Genomic DNA, 14,232 nt, shown 5'->3' with positions numbered 1-14,232 from the left:
AAATCTATTAAGAAAATCTAAAGGCATTTTTGATGCGTTGTCCATTTCCCAGAGGTAGAATACCATGGGTATTTAATGATATATGTCAGGTTTGAACAGGAGATTATAAGGTGTTTCACTGTAAACTTAAGGGGAATTTGTATGGAGAGACTGTTGTTGCTCATTCTTAAAAAAATATCAAGGTAAATAGATAAGGAATTTACAAGTTGTAGCCTGGAATAAATGGTCAGCATACAAGTTTTTATGTCATGTTAGATATGAGAAAAAAACTAAAAGTAAAACTGTATTTTATTGGTGTGATGATGGAAGGGGTGAGAGCTGGCAAAAGGGGAACCATTCCATGGGTTCCTGAGACAATAGTTTTCCTTAGCTATTTCCAGCAGATGCTGAAATAATTTTGACAGATTTGGCAATGCTGGCTATAGATTTTTCTTAAACTCAACATATATCCACTCAAGTTGGCTTGAAATGACTGTCGAGAGTAGCTTTATGCTCCCCTTATATTAAAAGACTTTTGGACCAAGCTTCCAGTAAGACAATTATTGGGAGTTCACTTATCGCAGTTTGAAATGTCTCAGTTTTAACTCATGGCAAGATATTGTGAAGTCTGTTTTGGTGATGCTGTATTTGGCTCCCAGCACAAAAACTTCCTAATTAGTCACTTTTAATGATGATCTTCTCACTGAAAAGAGCCATTTTTCTGCTGTTAGCTGCAGTTAAGGAGAAAGCTGTGAATTTTTTCCTTGAGAATACAAAAGAAAGGAAGTTTGGGGTACTGTTTTTTATTTTTTCTGGCTGGAGAAATAGTTAATTTAAGGAAATGTCAGTGAATTTGCAACAGTATAGAACTGCACATATTTTGAGATTGAACTTAAATGATCAAAATTTTGTAGAAGAGGCATGTTGACAGAATTTAGAATTTCTTTTTGTTTTCAGTATTTTCACTTTTGAAATGTTACATCAAATCTATTGTTCATGGGCTGTCTTACCCAGTTTAGATACTTGATACAGATTTGGGTAGGAAATGGCCAGGAACCTATGATTACAGAGATAGAGAATTTAAAGGTAAAGGATGAGAGTATGTTTAATCTCTGCAAAACAAAAATACAGTTTTATTTCCCTCTGTTTTTCATTGAACTCCAATTTCCATGAACCTTATAAGCTGGAATGCTTACAGATCTGAAGGCTTTTTAATTGTTTTTTTGAGAGGTTAAACTGTTTCTGAAAAAATTATTTGAACTTGTTTCCAGCTAGTAACAAAAGGTTTCTGAAGAAGTAGACAGTATCACATTTCAAAGGTTACAGTACTAAATGTACTCAAAATTACATATTTAGAAATATTTAGCCTTTATACTTACCTTGCTGTTAATTTATTAAATGAGTATAGGGTGAAAGAAAAAAATGAGTGGCTGGAACAGAAGCCGCACACGTCTTTTTAGCAAAAGTGTTCCTTTTTCTGTTTAAAAAAAAAAAAGGCAAGGCATTTATCACAGATGACTCTTCATGTCTTCATGTGAAGATTTGGATTGAATAAATCTTTTGATTGGTTTCAATAACTAAAAAAATGAAAGCTCAGTAAAAACTACTCAAGCTCAAAATCCTTTTTACTTGTTGTTCTCTTGATTCTTAGTTGGCCTGGATTCTTAGTTCCATCTCATGTTATTTATTTTCCATATGCTTAACCCTACTTCCACATCAATGCTTCAGTCAAATAGTATTATCATCCTTATTCTGTTATCTTGAGCTCTCAAGATGGATCCTTGGATGCTTCGTCCTCACAGCAGTTTAGTAGAAAAGTCTGTGGGTGTCAAGAAAAGTCAATGGTGTCTTGTTCCATTGAACAACCTCTTGGCTTGTACAAGGGCTAAATGGCCAACTGCCAGTATTTCCCTGGCACCCAGAATGATTCCTGAGCCTTGCCAAAACCCTCATCTGCTCCTTCGACTAAAGCCTGTCCTGGCATGGGAGCAGAGGTGGAGTGGAGCAGAGGCACTTGCACGTCAGATCAGGGTGTTTGAGGATCACCCACTGCTTCACCCTCCTGTTCCCTTCCACCTGGAAGGGCTGTTCGTCCTTGGCAATGCAGTGCCAGAGGGCCATGCATCAGGAAAGACTTCTCTGCCTGCTCCTCCACAGTAGCTGGATTAGGTAAAAATCTGTGTGTGCAAATACTGTCGTGTAATATTTGCCACTGTATTCTAATCCAGACACATTTGACTGGTTCAAACACTGTGCAATACATGGGGAGTTTTTCTCTGGTAAAAATGTTTTCATGATGTATTTCAGTGAAAAACAAATTTTCTGTCTTAACATTCAGTATAGTGATAGACAATGGATTCCTGGAGAACCTCTAACTATTCCAGCTGCCTTCCAAAATGCCAGGACTGTTGAATGCCAGTTACCAAGTGATGGCCAGCAGTCTGATGTCATGGATGTGGTTGATGACAAAACCATTGCCAGATGGCAAATAAAGGTACTCTCAGAAATTTCAAATATTCACTTACAAATGTTCCTATTAGGATGAAAATACATCATGTAGATATTATCCTTTATTTAATGGTACTAAAGGGAGAAGTCAACTTGCTTAACTTCGAGTCTCAGTCTTGTCACCTAAGCTTAAGTGTCAAGTATTGTTTGACAGTGTTGTCCTGCAAGGGGACTGGTAGATACAGCTAGGGCCTGCAAAGACACACATTATTCAAGAGTAGAAGTTAAAGGCCAAGTAGTTATCTAGAGTATTTCAAATGACCTTGGATCCATCTTTGGTAGAACTGAGTTGAGCTCAGCCACATGTACAAACCCTTGTGAACAGATACCTGAGCTCTCATACAGATGGAGTCAATAAGGTCAATAGAGCCTACACACAATTCAATTTACCTTACATACTGACATGTTATTGGGTCAAAATCTGCCTAGATTCCTTGGCAGATTTGATTAGATTTCTGATGACTTTTGTGAGGGTTTAGACACCTGCACGTGGGTATCTATTAATGAATGGAAGCTCATGCTAGCAAACCAGGTGGGTTTATCAATACCTGTATCAGTTAATCCATTTTTACTGCTCACCTTGCAGATTTCTAATGATGGATTTGTTTATAGCAACTCTAAAACAATGATATTATATGATGGAGCCTGTCAGACATGTGAACCACAAGAATCTGGGTTATGTACATTAAAGGTATGTGTTTCACTACTCTCTATTATGAAAATATGCAATTTTTTAGGCTGAAAAAAAATTTGAAAAAATTAGCAGAGCATACCTGTTCTTTTTTCCTGCAGGGATTTTCAATGCGTGGAAAGAGAAGCTGGAATGAGGCAATTTTAAATGTAAAAAATCAAACCAAAAGTTCTTCATATAATTATCAAGTACAACCAAACTTGCTATTAGTTGTTTAGGTTCAAAAGCAAGCTTAATTGTTTAATAGAAGTGCAGAATGATTAGATTTTATTTGATACTTAAAAACTCATAACCGGTTTGATAACCAAAAACATTAATTAATCACTTTTCATTTCTCTGAAAGGAGAAAACATGCAACATAGATGGACTCTGTTATGGTGAAGGAGACACAAATCCAACCAGCCCTTGCTTACTGTGCAGACCTGACTTATCAAAGTTAACTTGGTCAGTTGTTGAAAGTAAGTTCTAAATAGTTATTTTTTAATACCAAATAGTCAAAATCTGTGAAGTTTTTAAATTTTTGGTAATAGTGATGTTTTAAGTTTAACTAGGTAAGTGTTTTGGCATTTTTATTAGTTTCTGAAAATTATATTGTTGTTTCCAGACCATATATGTAATATTTTAATTTACTTTCCCTTACTCTTCTGCTGTAGCAATTACAAATAACTAATGAAGACTAAGAACTTTCAGTCTAATTAGTACTTTGGAGTCTTGATATTAAACACAGCTACATCCATATATGTTTGTCTTCACCATATAGGTGTAACAGGTATTTTTCAACAAATTGTTCTGATTACAAACAAGTGGAGATCCCAAATTAAATTAAATGACATGTCATATTTATTAGACAATATCTGGGCATCATTTACATTGATGGCATAGATACATGGCCTAAATCTAAGTATATCTAAGGCTTCTGTACTCCAATCCAGTTAGAAACCATACTATGAGGGGGAAAACTTTAAGTCTAAATTTTTCATTTTCCTTCTCTGTAGTACAAAGTTCCAACATAGAAGTTGTAGCTCTTCTGGTGCAGATATCAATCTTTGGATATACTCATCACCTTGATCCCTTCACCAAATGGAATGTTTCTTGGAGCTTTCATACTAGCCATCCAGCCTGTCCTGCCACCCCCAGCCTATCATCTCACAAATACAACCATCCTGTCAGTGTCTTCATGAGTGAAAGACTCATGAACTCAAGACTCTGCCTTGATTAGGAAAGGTCCTATCTGAATGGGACTTCTGGTGCCTGTCTTGGTGAATCTTGTCCCAGTTCAAACTTGTACTGAAAGCCAAGGTAGATATAACTGTTCTAAAAGGATGAGATGTGAATGGAAGGAATGAAATTAAACTCATCCAGCAGACAGGGAGTCAAGGGATTTCCATGTTATAGCCATGTTATGGACTGGAATTCAATACAGCCAAAGTCAGAAATGAAAGAAGAATGAAAACCAGAGGCAACACTCCAAACCTAAGGAGCACAACCTCTTTCTGCAAGGAGGATGATGTTAGAAATGAGAGAGTTTAGCAGATGAGACTGGTTACGCCTTCTTCTTCCTTCATGGTTTTTGCCACAGTGGGTGGATTCTTGCTGGCAGCAGTCACTGGCTAGCATTGAAAATATCAACTGTTTTTCCTGTGCCACTCAAATGACATTAGAATTTTTAGAGGAATAAGTACGTGGGATTTCTTTAGTAGAAAGATATGTTCCTTTTAATTTTTATTAGTATATTGCAACTTTTCCTTAGAGGAGGAAAATATCTCCTTTGTTACAGGTAACCAGCCTCCAGTGCTTGAAACTTTTCAGGGTATGCTACAGACATTTTATGGAGAAGATTTTTTATATCAGTTTTTGGCTTCAGATCCAGAGGGCTCTGCTATTCATTTCACATTGGATTCTGGTCCAGAAGGTGCCAGTCTTTCCCCATCAGGTCTCCTTTCATGGAAAGCTGTGTCAATGAATGTCCACAAATTAACATTTTCTTTGACAGATGACTGCAATGCAACGACCAAGGTAGAAATAGAGGTAATGGATATTACAGTAAAATGACACTTAATAATAAGACACCTAAGTTATCTATTTTCAGAACTCATTACTAGTTCATTAAAAAAAAAGAAAACTGTCTTATTGGGCATGTCTTGTAGGTCAGTGTAAAATCATGTGATTGCCTAAATAATGGCTCATGTGTGACAAACATTAATTTCCCACCTGGAAGTGGAAGATATCTTTGTGTGTGTGTGGCTGGATTTGAAGGTGAACTCTGTCAAGTGAATACTGATGACTGTAAACTTAACCAGTGTGGTATTGGCAGATGTGTGGATGGAATAAACAGCTATTACTGTGAATGTCCACATGAACTTCAAGGTAAATTGCTGCTTTATTTCCATGCATTTATTATGTTTACTGATAAATAGGAGTTTTTAATTTTATGTGTAAAATTTTCTTTTTTTAATTTTTTCACTGTAAATAACTTACTGTTGTAAGTTATGTAGTGTTATGAAGAAACTTTATGGTCCTGTGGTACAGATATATGATATACTTAAAGATTTTTCTTGCATGAATATAATAGTTGTTTATTTTAGTTCATTGTGAAAGCTGATTTGCATTGTTTCCCTCTGCAAAGGTAAATTCGGCAACACAGGGAAACACAGGAGATTTCTCCTGCAGATAAACATGTAATCCCCACAGCCCATCTTCTCCATATGCTACAATAAGCAAAGTACTTGATATGAGAGGAAAAAATGTGAATAGCAAGCCTTATCAGCTGTTCTTATTAGATGTACTGAAATGAATGGTTGCACTTTTTTTTTTCTCAGCACTTGCATGCTTTTATATGCACCATCAAAGTCTAGTGACACAATATTATAAAGAAAATTTAAATCTGTATTTCAATACAGGTAAAAATTGTCAAGAGGATGTAGATGAATGTGCATCCAGTCCTTGCTTCCCTGGAGTATTTTGTTTCAATACTTTTGGTTCTTACTATTGTGGTCCATGCCCAAACAATCTTCAAGGAGATGGGAAGTCATGTCATGGTAAAACTATTTGATTTTCAGAAGAATGGTATTGTCTTACTGTCATTCAGATAAAATATCTTTGTGCTTCATGTTTCTAGCAATAACTAGATTGTGCTAGTGCTTCATGTTTCTAGCAATAACTTAGAACTCTTTTCTATAGTCAGCAAAGCAGGGCTCTGTCTCTGCTGATGGCAATGTTAGACTGTACTGGGTCAACACAGCTGTAAAACACTATCTAGCATAGAAAAACACAGATACAAAACACATCCTCATTCTTTTACGTCAGAGTAGAACAACAGAGTGGAAAATTTTGGCATTTTCTGTCATTATTTTCATAATCTGAAAAATTATTAATAAAATAGTTATTGGAAAATATATTTTTATTAGCTTGATTAACACAGAACTGTTTACCCAAGCCAAGGCAGCTGCCAAACATTTATTTACATGCAATTTCTGAATAACTTGTATTTTTAAAATATTCTGCTAAAAAACTTTTAAATTTTTATATTATTATTAAAGTTTTTCAAATTTTATCTACTTTCTGAATTTTGAGGTTTTTTTGTGTAATGAAATTTTAACTCTGTTTGTATTTTATTTAAATTTTAAAAAATGGCACTACTTCTGTGCACTGCTAATGTGCCTTCAAATCTTTTCAGAAAGCTTTGATGACACTGATGTTGTATGGAAGGATTCCATGGGAGAAGTTGGAGAGAATAAAGGTAATTTTTTTCCTGAAGAAAATGGAATTTCTGATTTGCATGCTGATAAGAATATAGCTGGCAGGTAAAGGTTCTAGTCAGTTTTATGCTATTCACTTTATTTTTCAGTTTGACACAATTTATTAATTACTGGGGTTGTATTCTGATCTGAAAAATGCGACTGAAATGTCAATATCAACAAATCCCTAGGGTCAGTCAAGTGATTTTATTAACAGTGCGATGTATGACACTCTTAGAGTTGCCTTTTGTTTTAGTGACCAACCACTGACATAAAATAGGTAACATGGGGATAGGGACATCTGTTATATGAGATAAACAAAAGTTTATGGCATTATGTTGAATGCCATTTTCCTACTTCAACTCAGAGGAGAGGTGAAGGATATGGCAAGTGAATGTCTTTATTCTGAAACTCTGTAAGTGCTGTTGCTGGCATTTCCAGGTCTGTGCCTGCAGGGGGGTTCTTTGTAGGAAAGTCTCATGTGTCTTTTCCCTATGTCTCTGAATTGTTTCTGGGGGGAAGGAAAACTCTCACTGCATTGCTAGGGCTGGATAATTCTTCATCAGCTGCAAAATGGTTTGCTTTTCAGCAGTGGGAGACCACACTTTAGGAGGATTCAGTAAAGTTTAACCTTTTTTAAACCATTTTCTAGTTATAAATAGGTTAGGGTTTCATTCCTCCACTGCCCCATAATGCTAAAACCCCATATGCAGTATTCTACCAGTCTGGGATTACAGTGCTGTACTTCTTTGCACAAACCACACACTTTCCCTGGGCAGAATATGAAGAATTTATCTTTCATTTTGTGCTCTCTTGAATGAGGAGACTGAGTCAGTATCTGATGTTTATTAAACAGTTGAAACATCCCACTACTAAAAATGCTGAGAATTTTAAACTTTCTGTACTGAAAGGCACAGAAATTCTCAGCATCCAGGGTTCCAACAAAGTTGATTAAAAAGTTTGAAGAATAAAACATGGTAATACTTGTGCTATGAGTTAGTGGCTTATTCCCCTATAATATTGTCCATGGTGCATCAGTATGTATAAACATCTACATACATGTGGTTTTATTTCTGCTTCTAGTGCTTAGACACACTGATGGACCATATGCAATATCTTTTCTTTGAATTGTTTCAGTTACCTAGTTAAAAACAATATATGGAGCTGATAATCTGCTGACAGTAAATCTGTTTATTGACATAATATGGGAAAATCTCTGCTCCTATAAATCTCTTCTCCTATAAATCATGCCTCATCCTTATCTTCCTTATCAAGAAAAGGCCATGGTAAGGGCAGGAGAGGTTGTAATCAGAATACCTTGATCTTCTCTAATTCTCCCACTTAAGTTCTACTGCATACTTACATTCTGACATAGCACAGGGAGAAATTTCCTGAAGCACAGAATGAATGGGCTGTGTGTTTATCTGTTGAGAAAACATTCCCCACACTCAAAGGGGAAAAAAGTCTGATGGTATTCACATACTTCTCCCCCCTTTCTTTCTAACATACTGTAGGTTTTCAACCATCATCCTTTGAGAAGGTTTTAAGCATGTCAGGTTATATTCCCAGTTCTGCAGATGTCCCAGAGAGATTTATTTCTACAGAAATGGTCGGTAGCAGCACACTGCCAGCCTCCACGGTAAAAACAGTCACTGCCTGGAAGACACCTGATTCTCAGAAAAATGCTTCTGTACAACCTGTGGTTACTGGGAACATTGCTCATGCTCTAGGCACCACCAGGGGTCACCTTGCTGACATGGAAAACAGTTCTTCAGTACCTGCTGCAAAGGCTGCATCTTCAAGGAGCCATGCTGTATCACCTGAGAAGAAAACAAGGGCACAAGTTGAGGCCTTCAGCTATTTTGAGAGCCACAGGAAGAGTTCCCCTAGCAACAGAGCAAATATAAGCAAAGGACATTCTTTGCCAAACAAAGCATTCAAAGGTGGTAATCCTCAAAGAGTTCTGCACCTTTTAGCTAAGCATCAAGCAAGTAATTTACCTTTTACCCTTGTGGAAGTCACTGTCCCACCAAAAATGCTTCCTGAAGAATTGAGTGAAACAGTAATTCCTAAAGCAGTGACCTGTTCTGATTTACCCTGTTTTCCTGGCGTGCCCTGTGAGCCAAGGCAGGATGGAAGTGTCAAGTGTGGTCGTTGTCCTTATGGGTATTATGGAGATGGCTTCACTTGCAGAGGTAGTGCAAATTATTGTACTTAAATTCTTTGAAGAAAAGAATCTTGAGATGTCTTTATAATTTGCAAGTATATTGTTACTGTATTATCAGTGGAAAATGTGGTATATTGAATTTTCTCGTTTTCATTATTAATATTGGCATAGCCTACAGGCTTTTAGTTGTATGGATGCACTTAAAAATAGCTGTTGTATCTTAGACTCTACATTTATGGGCAGAGACATCATGGATTCTCTGTGATCTGTTCACTACGTCAGGCAAGACACAATGTGCTGAAATGCCACTTTCATTTTCCTTATTCCTTTCTTTGTTTTCTTCTTTGCCTTTCAGCAAGATGTAGACAACCCTGTGGCAAAAATATGGAGTGTGTGGCACCCAATATTTGTAAATGCAAGCCTGGTTATGCTGGTCATAACTGTCAGGCTGGTGAGTATGGCATGTTAATTTTACCTGTGGTAACTCATAAGCACAAATTAATGATTTGCAGAGTGCTGTTGATTTTTTTTTTTTACAGCTCTATGCAGACCTGATTGCAAAAACCATGGGAAGTGCATTAAGCCAAACATCTGTGAGTGTTTACCTGGATACAGTGGCTCCACCTGTGAGGAAGGTAAATGTAGCAGTCTTTGCTTTTAAATCCCTAACTACCCAAAGGATGCTGTGAACAACTCCCATGACTGTTCTGACAGCATGAAGGTGTGTTCATTTTACTGTCACTTTAACAGAGCTCTTGAGTTATGTTTTGATGTATGTCCTGATTTTCTAGATACACACTGTTGCTTATGATTGGATATTCCTAAATTTAGCTTTCACATCAAGTAGAGTAATTCACCAGTGAATGTAGTTGCCTCTAAGCTAAACACTCCTGAAGAGTGGGAAGCACTGTCTGGAAATTGTGTCAGCTTTCTTTTATTCAAGGTAACCACCAATGCTGGGACTCTGTACTGCTGAAGTGAAGTTATTCATGTTACTTACTCCTGTCAAAAGGCATTGCATATATCTCCTTATTTTATTTCTAGTTTTTTGCTCACTGGCAGTTACTAAGATTTCATCTTTCATAAAGCATAACCAGTCCATGCATCTTTCTAGAGGCAATTCCTTGAACTTAATTCTCTATCTGCAGCACATTGTAAACCACCGTGTCAGAATGGAGGCACCTGCTTGGCCAGAAATCTCTGCACCTGCCCATATGGTTTTGTGGGACCAAGATGTGATACAAGTAAGCAAAAGAGAATAAGAGAAAAATATACAGTAATTTTCCTGTTCTTCAGGAGCAAGAAAGCAAATTATGGTTTAAATTTTTTATGCCTTCTGTCTAATGCTAGCAAATGACATAATACCTGTGCCTCTTTGAAGGTTCCTATACATGGGCTTTTTAAACATATTTGGTAGTATGGTAATATTTGCACATAACTGTGGAAACATAATGCACTATAAAAGCTGCAAATAGTTTATATTTTATTATTCACAAATATGGAAAAAATGAGTACATTGTGTATGTGATATTACCTTCAGAAAAACACAGAGATATTTCGTATGTCCTGACAGCTTTTTAACTTCTATTAGCTCAGATTGATTAGATAACTGGGGTACATTCAGAAGCTGGTGTGTCAGAAAGACTAGGATACAGGAAAATTGAATTCAGAACCACATTATGGTATCTTTTTCCTTTTACCTGGCCTGAAAATTAAAAAATTTGCTGTGATCATAGCTGAAAGATTGGAATTACTTTGTCTCACATAAATTGTCTTTGACATATCAAATCATGCATGCTGCAATTTGGCAACTCCAAATTTTGGATAGATTTTATATGGGTAATTTGTATCCTTCAGAGAATCCAAATTTAGACATGCTGTTTATATATTGTTCACCTGAATGTACCATTGCTTTATTGACCCTGAATTCAGAAAATCCTTTGTCTCCTCCTCAAATTGCAGGACTTTTGGTTTTCAGTTTTTCCTGTTCTAATTTCAATTCTGACAAAAAAATTCTGCTCTTTGTGAAGGAGTACTAAAGAGAATGAGATGTTTTCCTGAAGAAGTGATTCATGGTTTTCCTCAGACATGATATTTTAATGTCTTTGCTTGTCAGTCTCATGTTCCTGTGTGTATGCAGCTGCTCTTGCATCACGTAACACAGTCCATTTGTCTCAGTATTACATTTCCCATTTGGTTTAGAATTTTTATTTAAGTGACTATGATTTTAACACTATTTATAATCAGACCATGGATATTTGCATGGAAAGACATTTTATTTACCTTTGTCATCTATGCTTGCTATTATGGGTTTGAGACTAGATTACTCTGTTCAGCAATTCCTCTTCAGATAAGAATTCTGTGTTACTTCCAGTGTTAATTTTTGGGAAAGAACTGAAAAACAAATAGAGAATAATTTGTGATGTATCTCTTTCTTGTCCTCCCACCCCCTGTCTCCTCCCCTACCTTATCTTTTTTCCACCTTCTTGGACGGCAGTGGTTTGCAACAGGCACTGTGAAAATGGTGGTGAATGTCTCACTCCAGACACCTGCCAGTGTAAACCTGGCTGGTATGGACCTACCTGCAGCACAGGTAACACCCCTGAAGCTTCCCTGCTCCTGGGAGAGCATCCATGGGACCTCCCATTGTTTGAAATTCAGAACTGCGTGGCTTGGGTAGCAGCAGTGGGCAGCTGCTCTCTGCTGCAGAGCCCCCACACTCCCCTGAGTCTCTGCATTTTAGTTCTGCTGCTAGCAGCATCTCTGGGAAGTCTTATGCTGATCCTTTAATTTGGGGTAAAGACTCTATGGGAATGATGTTACCTGCAGTTATCTTAGGTGTTTCATTCCTATTCTTGAAACAGAAACACATATTTTATAGACTATATTTGGATGTCATGCTTCCTACTCTTCCTGACCCTATTTCTGCAGCAATGTGTAATCCTGTCTGTCTCAATGGTGGTTCCTGTACTAAGCCAGATGTTTGCCTGTGTCCACACGGATTCTTTGGTGCCCACTGTCAGAATGGTAATATTTTCTTTTTTTCTTCTCCCTATTCCTTAGTTGACATTATGAGGAAATCTGTGAGAAAACATTAAGACACAAAATTAACAATCAAGTTATATATCTGAGAAGTGGTGTAAAACAGAGATTACATTATTTATTAGATTGTATGGTGGATTCAACAACTGTCCAAGGAGAATGAAGACTCAAAATTATTCTTGTATTGCACTCAACATTTAAGCTGCTTTCATCCCATTCCATTGTATGTTATGTGTAGTCTGGTTACTTTTGTACACATACAGTTGCCAGCCTTGACTCCTTTTTATCTAATTTTGTCTTTACTACTGATTTTTACACCAAACCACATTAATATGATTTTTACCAGGCAGGCCTGATAGTACTGAATGTCCTGATAGTACAAGCTGTCAGAATCTTAGCGTTGCACTCTCATTTTCCAAAAGTATATCACTAAGTCAAAATGCAAACTACAGCCTTTTCCTCCTGTTTGTACCTTTTAGCTGTCTGCAGCCCTCCTTGTAAGAACGGTGGTCATTGCATGAGAAATAATGTCTGTACTTGTCCTGATGGGTACACAGGCAGAAGATGTGAAAAAAGTAAGCCAGTCTTAAAATCTTCCTGTGATCCAAACATAAACAATAAATTACTGTGTAGTCAGTTAAATGTGTTAAACAGCAGATGTTTTTGATTTTAAGGTGTCTGTGAGCCAAGGTGTATGAATGGAGGAAGATGTGTAGGCCCAAACATTTGCTCTTGTCCTTCAGGATGGAGAGGACAAAGGTGTAACACTCGTAAGTACCTTGTAGTTACCAGGAGAACCATACCTTAAAAATAATAGGAGACTCAGGGCAACTCTGCCTGAGTTACTATGCAAGTAATACAAAGTTAGTGCCAAAGAAAGAATATTTACACATTGAAAAAACAATAGTCTATATCTTGGCAGCAAAATTTAGGACAGAGAACTAATACCATGAAGTTCTTAGGCTAAATCATGGGATCAAAATATCTGTGAAATTCTTGTATAGCAAATATTATTTGTTTCTTTCTGGATTCTTGTCTAAATAAAAACATCTGCATTTCTACAAAGAGAAGAGTCAAAAAAGTGAAAGGCGTCCAATTTTTGCTGTAGGACATAAAGCCAGATAGAATAGAAAAAGAAGTTCAGTGAAATATTGGAAAACTGGAAACAGTTGGATGTGATGTGAATAAATGGTGCAGTGGACATAAGCTCTTTAGGACAGGTAGAAATTGGACTGTGATGGTTGCACATCTGTGGGTCACATTTTATCTTAAGAAAGTTATTGATGGTGCATAAATAAATTGTGTCAGCATGGATAAAAGCACAGTCTGCATGAAAATCAGCATGAGGATGGCTAAAGCGTTAGTGTCTGTCAGAGTACCCACCTGAGGCTTAAGAACTGATGTGGGTAAGAAGCTCTTTAATGGCATGGAGGAAAAGTAGATTTCCGTGTATTACTTTCTGTAATTATTGGAAAGGGGTTGTTTGTTGAAAAAAAATATTACCAGTACTTACAGGGGTGAGATAGTCTTGGACACATTACTTTCTGCAATTATTGGAAAGGGGTTGTTTGTTGAAAAAAAATATTACCAGTACTTACAGGGGTGAGATAGTCTTGGACACTGTGGAGAAGAGATTTGATTATCAAATAGTCAGCTATGAATTAATGGAAATAATTGTGGGGTAGATCATGGCTTAATAAGCAGGGACAAATGTGCAGACAAATGGATCATAGAAAATAACTTTGGATCAAATATTCTTGAGTTGATTCATTGGGTGTTCAGTTAAATGACAGACAAAAGATCTCTCACCAAGGTGTGTGCTTTAGAAAGGTAAATTTGGAAAAAAATAAAGCTCTTTAATGGTCCTCTCCTAATTCAGTATTTCAGGCTTTTGTAGAAATCTGTGACACAGCAGAACCTCTGAATGTGGGTTTTGGTTGTAGGGCTTTTTGTTTCTAGTTGTCTCCCTTCTTTAATATCTTATTGGCCTTAGACACATATTTGAGTGAAGATGATGTGACTCTTGTGTGTGAAAAGCACTCCACCTCTTGTGGGAGCATCCTGAAATCTGAATAATAACTCAATGTAATCACTTGGGATATAACCAT

General features: G+C 36.8%; 1 protein-coding gene across 1 annotated transcript in view; it reads left to right on the top strand.

Annotated features, from left to right (window-relative positions):
- Positions 1-14,232, top strand: part of VWDE (von Willebrand factor D and EGF domains) — a 37,598-nt gene that overhangs the window by 19,617 nt on the left and 3,749 nt on the right. Inside the window, exons 14-28 of the mRNA XM_066564637.1 lie at positions 2,318-2,473; positions 3,074-3,178; positions 3,522-3,636; positions 4,956-5,206; positions 5,326-5,545; positions 6,079-6,216; positions 6,855-6,917; positions 8,430-9,110; positions 9,438-9,533; positions 9,622-9,717; positions 10,231-10,326; positions 11,580-11,675; positions 12,014-12,109; positions 12,604-12,699; positions 12,799-12,894. Of these exons, the coding sequence (XP_066420734.1) occupies positions 2,318-2,473; positions 3,074-3,178; positions 3,522-3,636; positions 4,956-5,206; positions 5,326-5,545; positions 6,079-6,216; positions 6,855-6,917; positions 8,430-9,110; positions 9,438-9,533; positions 9,622-9,717; positions 10,231-10,326; positions 11,580-11,675; positions 12,014-12,109; positions 12,604-12,699; positions 12,799-12,894 (2,401 nt within the window). The remainder of the gene's footprint in view (positions 1-2,317; positions 2,474-3,073; positions 3,179-3,521; positions 3,637-4,955; positions 5,207-5,325; positions 5,546-6,078; positions 6,217-6,854; positions 6,918-8,429; positions 9,111-9,437; positions 9,534-9,621; positions 9,718-10,230; positions 10,327-11,579; positions 11,676-12,013; positions 12,110-12,603; positions 12,700-12,798; positions 12,895-14,232) is intronic.

The sequence above is a fragment of the Molothrus aeneus genome, chromosome 1 (assembly GCF_037042795.1).
Source record: "Molothrus aeneus isolate 106 chromosome 1, BPBGC_Maene_1.0, whole genome shotgun sequence".
NCBI classification, from domain to species: domain Eukaryota; kingdom Metazoa; phylum Chordata; class Aves; order Passeriformes; family Icteridae; genus Molothrus; species Molothrus aeneus.
The sequence above is the reverse complement of the archived record's forward strand: the minus strand, read 5'-3'. Positions and strand labels throughout refer to the sequence as shown.